At 43.6% G+C, this 18,105-nt stretch overlaps 1 protein-coding gene across 1 annotated transcript in view; it reads right to left on the bottom strand.

Annotated features, from left to right (window-relative positions):
* Positions 1–435: 435 nt before the first annotated feature.
* LOC109477334 (E3 ubiquitin-protein ligase PDZRN3-like) overlaps positions 436–18,105 on the bottom strand; it is an 89,850-nt gene continuing 72,180 nt past the window's right edge. Inside the window, exons 5-10 of the mRNA XM_019778529.1 lie at positions 16,302–16,392; positions 11,454–11,552; positions 9,449–9,511; positions 8,075–8,173; positions 5,443–5,562; positions 436–3,872 (exon numbers count right to left, since the gene is read on the bottom strand). Of these exons, the coding sequence (XP_019634088.1) occupies positions 2,214–3,872; positions 5,443–5,562; positions 8,075–8,173; positions 9,449–9,511; positions 11,454–11,552; positions 16,302–16,392 (2,131 nt within the window). The 3' untranslated portion in view covers positions 436–2,213. The remainder of the gene's footprint in view (positions 3,873–5,442; positions 5,563–8,074; positions 8,174–9,448; positions 9,512–11,453; positions 11,553–16,301; positions 16,393–18,105) is intronic.

Below are 18,105 nucleotides of genomic sequence, written 5' to 3'. Positions count from 1 at the left end.
GTTGAACATGATTTCTCTTTATGATTCAAATTGTTGAACATGCTTTTTCTTTATGATAATTCAAATTGTTGAACGTGTTTTTTCTTTATGATAATTAAAATTGTTGAACATGATTTTTCTTTATATTTCAAATAGTTGAACATGATTTTCCTTTATGAAGTTTATCTATGTTCAGTATCTTGGATTGATGGGTAGTTTTGATTTTGCTACACTGTGAGGAGAGGGACTTAAAAGGATGTATTACCAGTAAAAGGGCTCTGAGTAGAGGTCTAGTGTGTCACATGCTTGTCTAAATCTAAATGATATCAGATATTACTGGCATCTTAGTATTTTTACAATATGATTATGAAGAATCATTTTACCTTCTAGCTGTATATCTCATCATTAAGTGAATGCTTACTTTAAGTAAAAACTGGACACAGTCAAGTCATCACATTCATAAATATAAGGCAATAATTTATTTTAAAAACCTCTGATCATAAAATGCACAATTTGGCAAGACAAAATCTTCCAAGTGGACCCCATGGGCCGCCTCTTCTCAATACAGGCCTTCACTAAACACAACTGCTCTGGTTTGAAGTATTTCTGATAGCAACTGCATTGAGCAGCGCCCTATCTTAAATTCTCAATACATATCAATAGGACTATGAACATAGCTTTTTACAATGGTCAGAATGTTAGCCGTATTGATACATTCGTTCAAACTTAGTTAACTATGGATTTGTTACAGGAAGTAAGATTTGTCCTCTTCCAGAGGTGAAAACAGCAGTTTTGTTTGATAAAGGCCCATTCTTTTTTTACCATACGATAGTCTTTCTTTCTCCGCTACGCATGACGTGTTAGAGCCTTTTCCCTTCTTATGCCTGCCGTGTAACTGTACAAGACATTTCCACAACCCAACATCACAACTGCTTCTTACAGAACGAACTTTCGTATTCACTGAAGATATACAGGACCTCATATAATTATCATAATAAAAACTTGCCTTTAGTCGTGTACGCTTCTGTCAGCTATGGGAGGAATAACGCATCCCTGGGATGGTAAAATTCCTCTGTGATACTTTACAAACAAGAACTATAGGCTACACACTACCAGTGCCAATTCTATCAGTTTTGCTGACAACATGATATAAATGTACTTATAAATATTAACAATGGGCACTTTATGAACAATGGGGGTTAAGATACGGTTGGGAGGGTAACATCATACAAAACTGACATTCGTCACTCCTGGCCTTGTTTAAAGAGTTCCCCATCCCTTAATAGATACAAAACTCACGCCAACTCATTACAAAGTACACATTCATTTTTCTTCTGTACAAAAGGGCTACCTACATGGTAAGTAGACTCTAGATTCTATAAATACAATGTTCAGATATAAGCACAGCACCAACTGTGAATGAGACATACTGATACGGAGATTATCATGATTCGGACTGTCGGCCCAGCGTCTAAAGCATAGCAGTCAGCTAATGCAGTGAGGTGTATATTATTATGTTTTTAATGTATATTTTCCACATCTGGCTAAAATGTCATGTTAGAAAGACTCAACTGAGTTTCCGTGTCATGTTTTCTTCTTTTGTTAGTTGTTTGCGACTTGGGAATGTCATATATAATTTTCTATTATGTATATTTTACATACATGTACCTAATGGTATGCCATAGTTATGAGGTAGCTTAATTGATATGGAATGGCCAGTTCACAGCAGTTACAGTATGGTACTGTTCTGTAGGGAAAATCTCTTTTCAGTTTGATTCAAGAGTAAGAAAAAGCCATCCCAGCAATAAGCCTTGTATTTGACTTTCTTTTCCATAGAAAATGGACTACAAATTGTACAGAAGCCACAAAAAGGCCATTGGACGAAAAAATACAGAATCTGCAAGGCATCTCCTTTGAAACAGTGACTGACAAAAGTGCATACTGGATCGACAATGTTTCTCAAAGACTATTTGCAGTTACTGATACCACATAGAATTGAAGAGTACTGTTTGTACAAGTGACATGGCTCACTGTGCAAGCATCTCAACCAAACCCTTCCTACTGTAGCTCAGAGCTAGTATCAGCTTTCTTAAAATTGAACTGGCTTCTTTGCTGTCAGAAAACCAGAAAGAGAAGAATTCCTTCTACTTGTCTTAAACCTTCCAGGTAGGTCGAGATGCTGGACACAGCAAAGCTCTGTGGATATCTACACTACTGCTGAGGCACGTGTCGTCTCACACTGTTGTTAACGTTACCAGTGGGCCCAGTGTCTTGGACCCGTCGGTAACTCTCTGGGCCAACAGTTCCTGAACTGTCATGAAGTTATCCATTATCTTTCCCTTCCCCTTCTTCGACATTTTCTTCTGGCTCATCTCTAAGATGGGATTCTCATTGTTTGACTCCTTAAGAATGTCCAGTCTTGCCCTCTCCATGAACTCTCGCCGCCGCTTCTGATCCTTTGCCCGCTGCAAATGCTCGCGTCGCTCCTCCCTCGTCCAGTAACGTCCCAGCTTCATCTCGCTTATCGCCTCGTCGTCTGTCGTCAGTCCCATTCTCTCTTCCTGAATCTTCATTGCACGTTCTTTCAGTAACCTGTCCCGGACCGGTCTGCGCGTGATGTAGCGCGAACCGTCGCTGCGAATCTTCACCTTCCACTCGAAGTTCCCGTCGTCCTCCGGCTTCTCTTCCTCACGAACTTGTTGTTCCCTTGGCTGCTCCTTCTCCACTTCCTTCTGCCGTACCTTTCGGTACATCTCTCTCTCCTGGGCCTTCAGCAGGTGCATGTAGCTCCGGTAGTGCTGGGCATGTACCGGAATGCTCATCTGCGACGTACACATACTGCTCATGGTGCGTATGCTCTGCTGGGAGGCATACAGGCTCGGTCTGTTGCGTGGTTGGAAGTACACACTGTCTCTCTCCACAAACCGTGGCCTCGGCTGAAAGTACACACTTTCCTCCTGCTGCCGATCCCTTCTCGGTGGCTTTTCCCTACGCAGGCTCTTCTGATTTTCCCTCGTGTCCTTGTGCTTCTTTTCTACTTTGCCCTCCTTTTCTCTACTGGTGCTACGAGAGCGCAAGTCCTTGACGGAGTCTGGCTTGCCCAGTTTTCTGACAGGGCTCTGGCTTGGTCTACTGTCCTTTGATGTTTCAGTGACTGTCACTGATGCCGTGGGCTGCGTCGACACCACAGTCACCACGTTTTCTGACGAAGTGTCAGATCGTTTGCAGCTATCGACACTGAACTCCAAGGTTAAAGGAGTGCTGCGACAGCTCTCGCCCGTGTTGTACGCACTCGACGAGTTGTCGCTCTGTTTGTCCTTTTCAATCTCGGTCATTTCTGGCTGCACAATGTCTGGCTTGGGCCCTACACTATGAGGTCCGGGGTGCCTCAAGCCGTGTCCCAGGTTTTCGTAAGAGCTCAGGACATCGGGCGTGTTTCTCTGGTGGTAGTACATGATGTTTTCGTACAGGTTATCGTAGGGCGTCATGTCCCTCGGGTAGACGTGCGGCATGGTGTGGAAGCTCATCCCCTCCATCCGTCTGTTCAGCACCTCCAGCTCGCGCTCGCTGACGTCCGACAGGGTGCCCGTGTCCCGGGTGCCGTACGACTCATTGCACTTCCTCTCCAGCTCCTTCTGAAACCGCGCACACTGCTCGGCGGAAATCTCCTGCCCGAATTCCTGCTCGTTGGACGTGAAGCTGGAGTTGCTGTTGCGGAGCTCGCCGCTGCCCAGTCGGTGGGAGCTCTGGTCCTCCCCGAGGTCCTGCTCCGAGCTCTCATCGTTCTTGGTGCTCTCGTCCGTGCGGCCGACCCCGCTGTCTTTCTCGTGCTGGTTGGAGGTGCTGGTGGCTGAGTCTGTCGTGCCCTCCTCCTCCTTACTGTGTCTGCACTCCTGTAAAGCAAATCAGAACAAAACATTAGGTTGATAAATCTAAACACACACGTATTAACACAACCTGTTTTATTGTAGGGTACTATTGTTTGGCGTAATCTTTCCCATTGTATATGTAACGTGAGGTGGTGTTGGAACACGTCATGATTGTAAAATTAGTGCTGACACAAGGCCAACTACTAAACAGGATTGGAGCACAAAGATCTGAACATAAGAAGGCTTGAAAAGGGCAGAGCGGAAAACGATACGGCCGACAGCAGGCTTGAAAAGGGCAAAGCGAAAAATGACAGATGGCTGATCAACAGGCCTGAACCCAAGATAATAGCAGTGTGAATCACTGCATTACTCAGTCCATCAGGTGATATGCTTCTAGACTTTCACACCTCTGATCACATTAGCATGTTAATGAGTCGTGTGTGAGACAAACCCATTAACTCATTACTGCTAAATTTGGGCGGCCACTCGACGAACAACTTGATGGCCATCCCGTTACCTCTTCTTTCTCTTCCCCCTCGTTTAGTTCTAGTGTTTCCGATTGATGGGGAGGAGGGCTAATTAACATGCTAATTACCCTGACTAAAGCGCAATCAAGAATAATACGATCCCACAGCAGTGATGAAGTCACCCTACTAATCCTGATGGAGTACCCAGGATTTGCTCCTCCACCAAAGGGATTATATTTCATAGGGTTGAATTTATACAGAGATTTGTATCTATACACAGGGTTCCACTATCAGCTCATACTCATTGGGAAAGGATTTGTGCCACCGGGTTGATCTTTTTTCTAGAGATATTAGAGTTTAGAAAGACAAATTGGTCAGAAGAAAAAAGTAAGCTCTCTTCATTAGAAAGGGATTAGCAGACCAGTTATCGTGCAGCTTTGTTATGAAACATCCCTGCCTAAAGGGGAAAAAGGCTGGCAAATTTATGGGGCTACAAAAAGATATCATCTTTCAACAAATGGTGACTTTTGGGGGGTAACACTAACAGAGAAGAAACTTTAGCAGGAGATCTAAAAATATGACAAACCATGGTTTCATCCCTGCTGTATATAGATGGCATTTTATTGTGATTTGGTATTCATGCTTCATTTTTCCATGCCACTGTCTTTTCCATTATATATCACTGTGATGTTGTTGTACGTTGTAAGTACCATTTGATGATGATGATGATGATTTGGACACTGAGCAACATGTTAAAGGCATCCGATTGGCGACAAAACTGGATTTTTAAAGTCTATTTTCCAGTCATTCTTTTAATGTAGCAAGGGAATCAGTCCTATCCAATAGCATACTGATATCTGAGGCCAAAATGCAATATCGCTGACAGAAAATGATTGCTTGTTTTGTATCGTGGGCTAGATCTAGCGGTCCCCAAAAAAGAAAGAGAGGCCTCAAGTAGTTTGTTTTGGGGCTAACGGGGTATTTCAAATGCTTCGAAAAAGTGCTAAGAAATGCCGGTGACAGATTTCCTTGTCTAGAATGTTTTTTTTTCATTTTGCCGCCCTGAAATTGCATTGGATGCCTTTAAGTCTGTTAATTTCAGTGTGAAGTAATGGAGGGCTGCTTACGTTGTAGTCCAGCATGGCTGCCGTGTACCGCATGGCATCACTGTGGTGCTGCTCCAACATGTGCATGTTCAACTCATCCAGAATCATGTTCCTCTCCTCCTCCAGCCAACTCTCATCAAACTGCATCAACAACACACAAACATCACCTCAACATTAGTATAATTAGGTTTATAGCAAATACGTGCCCGAGGGCTAATTGCAGGTACAAACAACATGTATGAAAAAAGAAAATACAATGATAGAAGAGACTACGTCTATCACAATTTATACTACATTCTACAACATATGTGGTACTAGTTTTCCGGGTTTGACTTCTTCTTTTGAGTCAAGGGAAGATGAATTTACCCTACTAGTATGAACTTGACTTGATTTCTCTATATTTTTCAGTTTAGTCCTTGTTCCATTATCAACCTTCTTTCAGCTGTTTCGCACCTTCATAAGCCTTGAATCTCCAAAAATCCAGCCCTAGTACCAGCCATAAACTGGAATATTTAATTTAATAATATAATATTGCAGGCTGAGAATTGTAGTTGTGTGTAACTTAGTTAACTTGGGGAACCCTTTAGTAATTAATGATTCACTCACACCATAATTTGTCCCCAGACACTATAGAAAAAGCAGTACCATTGCTGCTACAGTTATACAATACAGATTTGCCTGGTCACATCATCTACATAGAAGACTGACAGCGCTTTTGCAACCCAGCGCTCACCCTTTTAGAAAATCTGGACTTTGTCACATATGGCTCACTTGACATTGGGAGAACGGAAGAATGTACAGTTCCTAAACCAGTCATAAATCTGACAAACCAAAAAGAACTAGTCCAAGATGTGGGTTTTGACCTTTGTGTATCATAAATTTAGTTCTATTTGTCCGGGTCATTTTGGGGAGGGAGGGGGGCACAATTATACCAGTTGGAGCGCTACAGTCAAATGCTTTGTTGAAGTTTCTGCTTCTACGAAGTGTGTAGAAGACACTCTTACTAAAGATGTGTGAAGTCTTTCTTCAGTCTTCATTAAGATGCATTGTGCACTAACACACGGGCAAACATATTCCACATACTGCTGATCACAATACCAACTCTATTCCTGGGTCACAATGCTGTATTTTTGTAGTTAACCCAATGCTTCTGCCATGCCTGCACATTTATCAATGGTCGCCTGTTCTTCCTCAAAATGTCAAAGTGACCGAAATGTTGTGTGCCGCAAATGAAGAATGTCTTTGAAGCCCCTGTCTGGAACAGTGGCGCGTTATTTTTCTTGTTGCGAAATTCTCGGAGTTCAGAACTGTGGGTGGGGGGGTCGCCACAGACACTGTGACCCTGGGTCTGAACTGTTCACTAAGGGTCAAGCTCTCGCATTACCACTGATGATCCTCTATTTTGGTCGGTGGGAAAACAAACCCAATCCTACCCTAATTTTTCATAACTTGTCCATAGAGGGGAACGGCCGGGCAGGGGCAGAATATAGCCGTTGTGACAGGTACAACATAGTTCTCACCATCGACACCCCGCAGGGTGTATATTTAGGGCTGCGAAGGTCACCATCAGTAAATACCGCCAATCTGGGGGCTGTCTCATGAAATATTTCTCCCGGCGATCTTTTATTACGACACTTTTGGGAAGTTCCCGTTCCCATCCGCGAGATTTTTTATAACCGTCTCTCACGTGATGGGCTCATAAAACTTTACCACAATCTGTGTCACTGTCAGATGCTGTTATCGGAGCACATCCAACTTTTTTTGTGCTCCCCGCATCTCGTACCAAAGGTTATTTTGACAGAAATGGGGCGTACATGCACGTCGGTGTGTTATGCACATTAGCGGCCACTTACCAGGCTGCTGCAAGCTCAATGTTACCACTGGGGTTTTTAGAGAAATGAGTTTGTTCAGTCCAGTTAGGAGGGGGAAACGCAGCAGTGCAGTACAGATGGTAGAACAGCTCACCTGCTTGCCCTTCTCTATGAATATTTAAACAGAAAGTGTGGGCAAATGGCACCTGAGGGGGCCATAAATTTGCGACAACTACAATATTTTAAAGGACCCTTTCAGTTTTTGTTCCCCGGCTTACACGGTACGTATTAGGCTCACAAACACCCATCAAGTGTATGGGCTGGGCTAAAAGCCCGAAATAATTTACAACACGAAGAATGGCGTGCCAGGACTCGGATTTCATTGTGTTACTAATGGCCATTGTCACCTCCGTGTGTAGCCCTTGTGTACCTCATCTGTTCCCTACGCTTTCCTGACAGTCATATTTATAGCGTCACTTCAAACCCTTTTTGCCACACTTCATTTCTCCCTTTGTATCGATCTAATGAGAATGAAATGGATATGTGTATCTAAATGTAGCCCTTCCAAAATCAGACGCTATCCATAACGCTTTTCCCAACCCTTGGATGAAAAGGAAAAACTAAGTAGATGCAGAGAGAACAACAGATATATCAGAATAAGGGATTTTTTCCCCAATCGTACTATAAACGTGTTTCTATTTCACATACATGTACGCAGCTTACTGGAAGGTTCTTACAACAACTTCCTGATGATAATTTGTTTTGCAAAGATGTTCCGACTCCTATCTTAACCATGAAGGTTACGAAAACACGTGGCTGTTTTAAAGGCTTACGGAACTTACCCGTGTGTCAGGTCTGGCCACCAGGAGCTTAATCTCTGACTTGTCCTCAGAGAAGAGGCGCACGGCATGGTCCTTATTCAGAACTTCCTCCCCGTTAATCTGTGAACGTAAACATGTTATTAGTCATATTCGAACGAAAGCTCAACTGTGTTGGTAGAATCCATAATGATTATAGGGTTTAAAACTTCATTCCAACACAAAAGAGGAACTCAGCCACTTTTGATTTCGACGTCATCACGCTACTGGATTTTGAGACAGTTCAGTGTATCATTCATCTAACAAAAGTCGACAAGTTTGACTGAAAATTCGTGGCGAGTTCCTCTTTTTTTGTTGGAGCGAAACAATTATGCTATCAGCAACTCTTCCATGAAAATGTGAGTCCATTCTCCACTGTAATATAACCTTCATGACCTTTATTTCCCAAAAATGGTATGTCAATTTTCTTTTTTAATTTCAGTATCATACTGTTTAACCTTTGGTTCTTTTTCTATGTCAACCCATTGAGCTTTAGTTTACAATGGCAGCTAACCCTGGGGTTGGGACTTAAAACCATTTAGACCAGGTGGGCTCCCACAGGATGGAGGGGAAAAAAATCAGGACATTACGTCCCAATGTTGGGCCAAGCTCACAGGATTTACCAGCAAATGAGCCAAATTCAAATGGGATCAATTTGACTTGTAAGGGGAGAGTGGGGCTAAAATGCTAGGCCAAGTGGAACAATGGTGTCCAGCTGCTTAATGACTCCCAGTTCACCCTGGTAATGGAGGCTGGGGCTGCCACAACTTGACCTTTTTTTGCCTGATCTACATAATGACAGGTAGGGACATCTGTGCTGTTTGACCACCAGTGTGTCCGGCCCACCTCCCCACCTCTCGTCCCAATAAAAGTCCTTGCGTTTTTAGCCCTTGGCCATTTCCGCACGCATGCACAAATCACGCACACAGAACCGCCACCTGTTTTAACACGCCCTTCTCACGAAACAAACCGCAGATGCCTCCAGGTGTCAGCCTCAGATGAAAAACAAGCCTCATTACCCCTACATCCCCTCTAGGCGAAACGCCTTTTCCTGAACTTTTCCAAACCGATTTCCAAAGCTCAGGCACTGATCTTGCCTTGGGGCCTGGGCGGCGCTGCCCATTTTCCCATTAAGCAGAATTTTTCCAGGGCTGAAGTTTAATCCGACGCAGTAAATCATTCTGGATCCGTTGTGACACGCTGAGTCCTCTTAAAAGCTTTGAATGCGACCCCTCGGACTCAAGCCTCTAATCGTCACAGGCCAATGTCAAAATCTGCCAGACTTTGCCGAGAACATAAAACGCATTATCATATAAATCATATAATCTGATTTGGAAGAGCGTTATCGACGGTTTATACCTGAACAATGTGATCCCCCTCTCTTATTCTGCCGCTCTTCCCCGCAACGCTTTGTGGATCAATCTGCAAAGAAAGGGAAACCAGTTATTATTACCATGCAGTCAACAAGAAAAAAAGGCAAACATCACAATAATTTAGAATTTTCTGCCACCGACCTACCATACTCAAGGCACTACTGTTGATATTGTTCAGACATTTCAAAAAGCAATGAAATTACCAGTGTAAGTGAAAACTATATCAGAACTGACAGACTATTCTTCATATTGAATTACTACCTTCATCGGATGAAAATAAACATCTGTTTAGAATGAAAACCCATCAATAACTCTAAGTAAACATCTATTTACTTGAGAGCTCCACTCCGAAGCCTTAATTCTCTAAAATGTAGGATTATACGACAGTGAGGGATCCTAAGCTGTATAAAACATCCTACTTGTAAGTAAATAAGCTGAAATGGAAGTAAAAGCCTCCAATAGCAAATGACTTTAACCTTGGTCTGTTACGGCTGGTAGAATTGTTTCTTCCCAAATGAGATAATGTACAGTATATATGGCTGGCTCAACTCTTTCTTTCTCATCCCAATATGTGGATACCATTCATTTAGGTCCATTACTTGATTTTGCATGCAGGATGGTTTGTCCCAAATGATATATATCATGATTACCCAACAACTGCCCAAAGTGCACAACTTTCAAACAACGCGGCAGAGGAAACTTTTTTTTGGAGGATTTTTTTCCTCTCGTGTTATGCAAATCCCGCATACGTGTCAGTCATAATTGGACGTGATCCTAATTTTTTTTGTACGGAATCTGTCTGACCCTCCCGTGACCCCACCCTGGGGAACGTGCGTGTGGTTCTGGAAAGCACGGAATTCCGTGGCAGGTGAATTCCAGAGGACAGGTTGACTTTGAGAATGTGGGTGTATGGTAGTGATGTACTAGTGTATGCAAAGAAGGGGAGTCATGACGGATGGCCTGCGCTAGGACCCAGGAATGCCAGGGCAGTACATTTTCAGGTGGCATTTAATGCATCCGTGCACACAATATTCCCTCAGCTGGGTTCCCTCTATCAGGGCTGTCTAGGCACCATGCCATCTTCACCTGTGATTTATGTCTCCTGTCTCCCATGTAACATAGCACCACACTCTGTCAGGCCAACAAACAGGACAGGTGCCCTAATTCTTATCACCTGCAGAGACTTTTCCTTCGCACCACAGGAAAACCTCACTCTAAGTAATGCAGTACGTAGATCTAGGAGTCCATAACTACCTGACCGTAGGTGAGGGCATTACACGCTCGGGTTCACAAATAGGGCTGGCTTTCTGCAGTAATAGTTGGACATGCTTATGAAATTAATACACGCACATCAGGGACCCGAGGGACATCAAATATTGATAGACCCTTGGATTCGCTCCGGCTTGTTCCAGAATGGCAAAGTTCTGAGGTGGAAACGTTTTTTTTTAAAGCTCAGCGGAGTCGACACTGCGTGTGAGTAATGAGAAAAGTGTCAGCGAGTGAAACCTTGCTATTTGTAGTCAGGAAAGCCCTGTTAGGCCTGCCCCGACGGCTGGGAATTTGGGAATCAGTAGCAGTGGTTTAAGCAATTCTTCCAGCCCATTTCCCAATATCGGCAGGCGTCACTTCGTCCTGATGCCACTGATACCCGGCTTCACCCCCGCTCACGCATGAAACTCACTTTGAGTGGCAAAACCACCTTCACCGAAGGAATCTCCTAAGCCCTCCTTTCCTGAAATTCCTGCACGCCAGCGTACATAAATGCCCGTTTCGTGCACATTCCTCGTCAGCCAATCTACATGCAGGAATGACATTCCCCAGCTACAGGTCACATACTCTGTTGCAAGGTAAGGAATGACTAGGAATAAAACAATTCCCCATAGAACAACCTCCATCTGCATAGTATTACATGCCTGGTGCTTCAGTCAACACTGCGGAAAGCACTATCTTTTTTTTTTTGCGATTTACGGTTGAACGCCGTTTTTACGCACCTCGCTCACATAGATACCCAGGTCCTCTTCCTCATCAGTTCCGTAGCAGAGCGTAAGACCGAGTTTGTCCTCGCTGGTAGTTCGGCACAGCGTCACTTCCTATAGGTACATGGAAACAACATTCATGTTAATTTTCTTAACGATTAAATATTCAATCAGACAAAGTTGAAAGTCATATTTTACACAGGACTCACAAGTACAATGTACATGTGTAGGGTTATGAAACAACAGCCATCTTTAATAAAGTCTTTTTGGAGTAATTATCTATCATAATGTGAGAAATATGTCCCACTTTGTAGTTATATAATTATATGGTATATGGAAACGCATTCATGTTAATTTTCTTAAATAATACTTCAGACAAAGTTTAAAGCATTTTTTACACAGGTTGAGTGACTTATAGTAGCCATAGAAATGATAGCCATCTTTAATAAAGTTTTTCCGGTGTAATAATCTATCATAACATAAGAAATATGTCCCCCTTTGTAGTTCTACGCCCATGTTGTTTTCCCAGTTTTAACACCCTATACCCAGCTTGACCATTGCCAAAATGAATGATGTTGAAACGGGCTAATCCATTTTCCCCCCACCCTGAGTGCCTGACCTCTACTACGGCCCCCAACCTGGGCGTGAATAGAGTGCTCCCCAACCCTGACACCTGACATTTGCCTTTATGTGGTGCTTAACATTTCCGCTGGCCCCTGCTCTTTGGGATGATGCTTCCAGTGAGGATATAAACCCCCTGGCTCATGATTGCTCTGGGTTCATGGAGATCACAGATAAGATTCACCCCCCTCCCGTACAAACCCAACTGCCTGTCTATCTTCTGACATCATCAGCTACTTCCTGGCCGTATCCTGTCCGACTTCCTTCTACAAACCCCGGCTATCTTTCCTACACGGGTTTTCTTACTGATCATTTCAATTAGAGATAGTGAACCCCCTGCCCATATGGGATGTGGTGCTACCTTGTCATGCTTGGTCAGCGTCATGTGGTGAGGGGCTCACAGAAGTGTCCCACCTACAGTACGACACCCTGGGGACCACACTGTCATTCTGTCATTTCAGTCCCTTTTCATACTCCAATATTGTACAATTTCGAGAACTTTCTCCAGACTGAACACTTTGCGGTGAGATCAAGCCCTTCCTTGTCAGTATTCCACGCAGCTTTTCGGGATTATGTATACATGAACTATTACAAATAGAACCTGACCGTGGAAATGGGTATAATGGATAAAAACCAGCTAAAGCAGGACTTAGGCTAATCACAATAGCGTGCAGCGGCCGTATCTTTTAAGCCCGAATATGAGATAAACCCGAAATTTCAAAAGTGAAGAGAGGGATGCAAGTACATTTTTGTGAGTCATTTTGTTTGTTCAGCAGAGCGGGGTGCTGATATGTTGTGGGAGGGAACCGAGCCCCAGCCTTCATCAGCATTTTGATTGCCTTTGCTCCCAATATTTACAGTGTCAAGCTTTATGTCGGGGCTTGGCCCAAGCTCAGCGGAGGTTTTTTCCTATAAATGGTTTTACGAGGTGGGCTTTTAACCCCATGAAGAAAAAACGCATTACCGCGCTAATAAACTGACTAGTAAAATTCGTGTTACGGCATAATTTACAGAAAGTTTTCAACTGTTTTGCTCTGCAGAACTTCACAGATGGCACAGGCTGATGAAATTTTGGCTCTGCAGTGTGTTTCAATACCACTCCAATTATTATCCTTATATCAAATATATTCAAAATGCTTATAATATCTTTTAATTCATACAACTTGAGGCAGTTACAAAATGTAGACTTTACAGGGAATTGCTGTTTGCTTTAATTTCATAATTCTTAACATAATTTAATATTCATAACATCTTTCTCCTCTCTACTATTTTTCAATCACTGCATTCATATATTTTTCTGGCCTAGATGACAGCAACAAGCCCCGATCCCAGAGTTATTACAGGAGGGGGGGCCTAATTTATCTCTCCAGCTGTATCTGAGGGGGTGTCTATGGTAAAATTTTTGGAGCCGAGAAGCTAGCCTGTATACCGCCCCTGGCAACAGCCTGGCACCCAGGCTAGTATTTTTTGAAGCAGAAACACTCTCCAGCATACTGGCCCAGGCACGGACCAAACAGGTGTAGGGAGGGATCAGGTTCTACACAAGGTCAGGGTGGAAGATCGGATGTGGTCATGCAGGGCAAGTTGCTGCCATAAACTGCCAGATGCCTTGGTGAGTGCAGGTTCCACAGCACGTCAGAGTGTAACCTGCCCCCTCCCACAGCTGTACTTGGGTACAGATAGACACAGAGGGGTATACAGTATTCAGGACCATCCAGCTTCTGCTAGAGTTATCAGTGGGCCCCACATGCCTCCCCTCAAGTAAACACCAGCTTCAGGGAGGATCAAAGATCTGGCCGCAGTTGGCATCTTCATCGTACCATCTTCTATCTAAGGAATGCGACGTCCCCAATGGTTTATTGTCATTCCTGGCCGAGATTAAAATTCTAAATAGAATCATAACCATAGATAGAAAGCGCAGGATAGCTCTGACATGACATGTTCAGAAATTGGACCAATTCTTAGAGAAAGTACCATCTGGAGAAGTCATTGTTTATATGACCACTAGGAATGACAAGCTTGCTAATTTGAGTACCATGCAGCCAAGGGCAATAATTTATGCTAAGACATGTAATATATACTGTTTGAAATTCATTTTTCATCACCGGGGATTTGTGATACTTCCTCTGTACCCAAAGCTTTATTCCTTATCAGGGAAGTCCTGATAGTTATCAGTCTTTTCCATTTCCCCTTTTCTGTGGTTTTATCACAAATCATTCATCCCACTGTCTCTGGCACTGAGATGAGAAATTTCTGATCTGTCACTCAAAAGAAAAACAATCGTCCTCCATTCCTCATTTACCAATAATAATGCTTATAACAACATGCTTAGTGTTCTATTGGTTACTAGGACAACCCATCCCAATCCATCATTTAGCAGACAAGTGCACACTGAACAAATGGCTTGGGAGAGAATTGTAACCAAATCTGCTATCACTTCTCTGTAAAGACTGTAGAAAAATTCAGCAAGGGTGTATTGTATTCAAACTCTGTGATTACAATCTGATGTCCTCTGAGGTTATTTGGTCAACTTTAGGTCCAATTTGTAGCAGAGAATTGTAACCAAATCAGAAATTACTTCTTGTCTGGGAAAAATTGCTTGAAAATTCAGCTTCGGTGTATTGTATTCAAACTTCAGTGGTCTGTAATTACAATCTGATGTCCTCTGAGGTTATTTGGTCAATTTTGGGTCCAATTTGTAGCAGGAGGGGCTGGAAACTCGAGAGGGACGTCTAGGAAGGCTATCTTGTCCTGGGGTCAGGTTCCCATGCCCTGCCGCCTCTGTAGCACTGTTCTGTACCTACATTCTGGACCGGCTTTAATTAAAAGCTTTGACCATCCTATTAAAACAATTACATGGTGGCAGGGATTAGATTAGGACCGCTGCCTGGAACAGCACACATGGATGGCAGCGCTAACCTCATTTCCATGGGGTTAGGTGTCAACAAATGTTGGGTCCATTCAGGGGACTGGGCAGCAAGAAATTGGAATTATGTGGCCGGACAGCTGTGCAGACCAGTGGTGGTCGAAACAGAAACAAACCTTTTTTCAGGGACAGATGGACACATTAGTGGACACCAACTTATGGTCAACTTTCAGACACAGGCTTCAAATTTCACACCTCACCCACAGAAGTGGCATACATTTGCTCACTTTTTCACTCTTTGCTAAAAATCTAACAGCAACATTTTTTATCCTTTCCTACATAAATCGTTTTTAATAAAAAAGACAATCACTGGTTAAGTGAAAAATTTGCTCCAGATGCTGGTATACTAAAAAAAATCCCTATACTTTTGTGGTTGACATTGAACTCAAGGTTACATTCATCCCTGTCCATTTCTGGCGGACCCCCCACCTCCTGAGTCAAAACAGCTCAGCGGCGTACTTCGCTTATAGGCTTGAACCTGCAATTCTATCCGCGGGAGTCCCCTACAGAAGGTTGGTGACACAATACTGCTAATTTCTCATGTGTCTCACAGATTCAATGGACCAAATCCAGAGCTGCAATTTTGCATGTTTCCATGTCCACCTCACCTACTCCTAGGTATAATTCTTCCAGTATTTCTTGAAGAAACTTTTGTATATCATAAAAATGATGTTGAAACAAAACTGAAGTACATAGTTTCCCTGGCACAGCCATATCCATTACTGTCTCCCAAAATCTAGCCTGGATACTAGAACCATAGCATAAAAGTTACTTAGCGCCTAGCGTGCTATGGGTCTGGCATCTAGGCTACCAAGATCCCTGCCCTCCCCATTTTTTTGAGAACACTAGTACTAGCAGCACTGAAGGTGGTCTCTGGAAAATGCAGAGCTTGGCTTGGCCCCACAGACCCATCACTTCCATGTTGACTGTCAACTGCTACCTCCAACAATGCCAGCTTTATATTAGCCCACACTTGGCAGCCCACCAACACAGGCTCTCTAAGGACAAGGTCGCAAGGTGACAATGACTTTAACATCGTTGTGGTTGTTAGAACTTGCTCTGGGTATTCTTGAAATACTTCTAACAGCCAACTTTCCCATAGACGTGTCTGTATCTGCTTTTCTAGTCGCTAGTATTTCATAGGATGCAAAACTTGTATTAGCCTGGATGCCAGACCCATAGCACACTAGCTAGGCCTAGAGTTATTAGCCTTGGGGCATGATGGCCCTGAAGCTGAGTACCTGGCCTGTATAGGCCCTGGAAACAGTCTGACACCCAGTCTAAAGTTGTGTCAGAGTTTATTGACTGACTTTTACCTCATATTCAATGTTGTAGTTGTCGTCCAATGGTGGAAGGTCATCTGCAAACTCCAAGTCTTCCGCTGCATCGTACAGGTCACCGTAGGGACTGCACAAACAACAACAAAGAAAACACACATAAACACACTGTCAAACAGCCTCCCACAACAACAATAACACAACAGCATGAGGTCGTTAGCAAGTAACTGTTTTACAAACTCTCTTTCTACACTTCACTCCATTAAACCTGAGATGTTTTATGCAGTGCTAAAAAGGCGATACATTTCTGATGCCTCATTTCCTAGCCCTTTGTTCTGAAGTGTTTTATGAACCTGATTATTCAGTCCCGCTCTTTTGTTACCGGAGTCCATCTGAAGTGTTGCAGGCCAATCAACGGCTACTTGTGAAATGGTGGGGGTAGTTGACAGGGTATTGAGAGGTCAATTTTGACAGCCATTGTAAACTGACATGGTGTCCTCCCTTTGTGCTATTCTCCTTTTTTTTCTACCCTTTTCTGCACGTAATGGTGCATGGGAGATGTGGGCATTGTGTCCTGATGATAACTACGGTAATAACGGACCAGCTTCTAAAGACCGGCGCACAGTAGCCTGATATTAGTGCCCTGCAGGATAATGTTCTCTGATGCTATCAGGGTTGACAGATGATGCACCCCTGTCCTCCTTGGTGATGTTACCTCCAAGTGGACAAGACAGGTCATAGAAAGGGCTCTTCAATCACTGTCCGGACAGACCACACCCCACTGCCACCGAGGTCACTCTCAGAGCAGCCATAAACACTTGTAAAAAATTCAGGAGTACAAGACGCCAGATCGGAATTGTTATAGATGAGCAGATTTTGTGGCGTGCGAGAGTCCGAGATGGCCAGAAGCGGCCGCACATGAGTCACGACCGGCCAAATGGACCCGCTGGCCTAATGGCCCTACTAGGACCACTCCTGATGGCTTTTTAATGGTCAGCGACACTAGCTAGCCATCATGTCCAGGGGCTAGCCAAGCCCTAAATCCTACGAGCTGGTCAGTTGGAGCCAAAACCACTCTCTTTTACAATGAAGACAAATGAATTTTGAATCTGTATGTGTCCCTTTTTTGCCAGGCCAAGTGACCACTATCTACACCTCTTATACATTTACAGATAACCTTAGTTCTTATTCTTCTATAGACGGCTTACTGACTGAAACATATCAGTGCAATCAAGTCAGAACAGCCCATGGCAATATGCTTATGCAAAGATAAGTCAATTAGACATTATTACAACTTAGAAATGAATTGATACGTATACAGAATACAGGCTGACCCTCAGGCACTTTGACTAGGCTACGTTATATTGGCACAAAACAAAGCCTCGTTCTTGAAGTTTGAAAACAAGGCATGCTTTGTCCCCCAAGATTATCTCCGAGTTATTCCATCTCTAAGCTAGTTGACTGTTTAACCTGAAATGGTTTACTTTTGTGAAAGGTTTGTTGTGGCCAAAGTTGCGACCTCCGAAGCTGATGAGGTCACTGGGCCTGTTCTAATTTACCGACCGGCCAAACAAGAACAAGGTGCGCCAGGAAAAACTCAGGAGCGCTTTTCTGTCATCACTACATGTGAGGACCACAGTCTTGGTGCAAGGAGGTGTTCATCACACCCTGGACAGAAACTCTTTTAACATGTTTGGCGTGTCAACACTGTCTATTCTCCGCTTGTTTGCTGACTAAACAGGGCAAACAATTATAAATCTCCTTCGCCAATATTGACAGGAGGGCTACAGTCATTGGCTGGGGGGGGGGTCTTCTCTTTCGGAGAGCAAAGGATGAGGTTTTG

This window comes from Branchiostoma belcheri, unplaced genomic scaffold, assembly GCF_001625305.1.
Source record: "Branchiostoma belcheri isolate BF01 breed outbred unplaced genomic scaffold, Haploidv18h27 scaffold4, whole genome shotgun sequence".
Taxonomy (NCBI): Eukaryota; Metazoa; Chordata; class Leptocardii; order Amphioxiformes; family Branchiostomatidae; genus Branchiostoma; species Branchiostoma belcheri.
The sequence above is the reverse complement of the archived record's forward strand: the minus strand, read 5'-3'. Positions and strand labels throughout refer to the sequence as shown.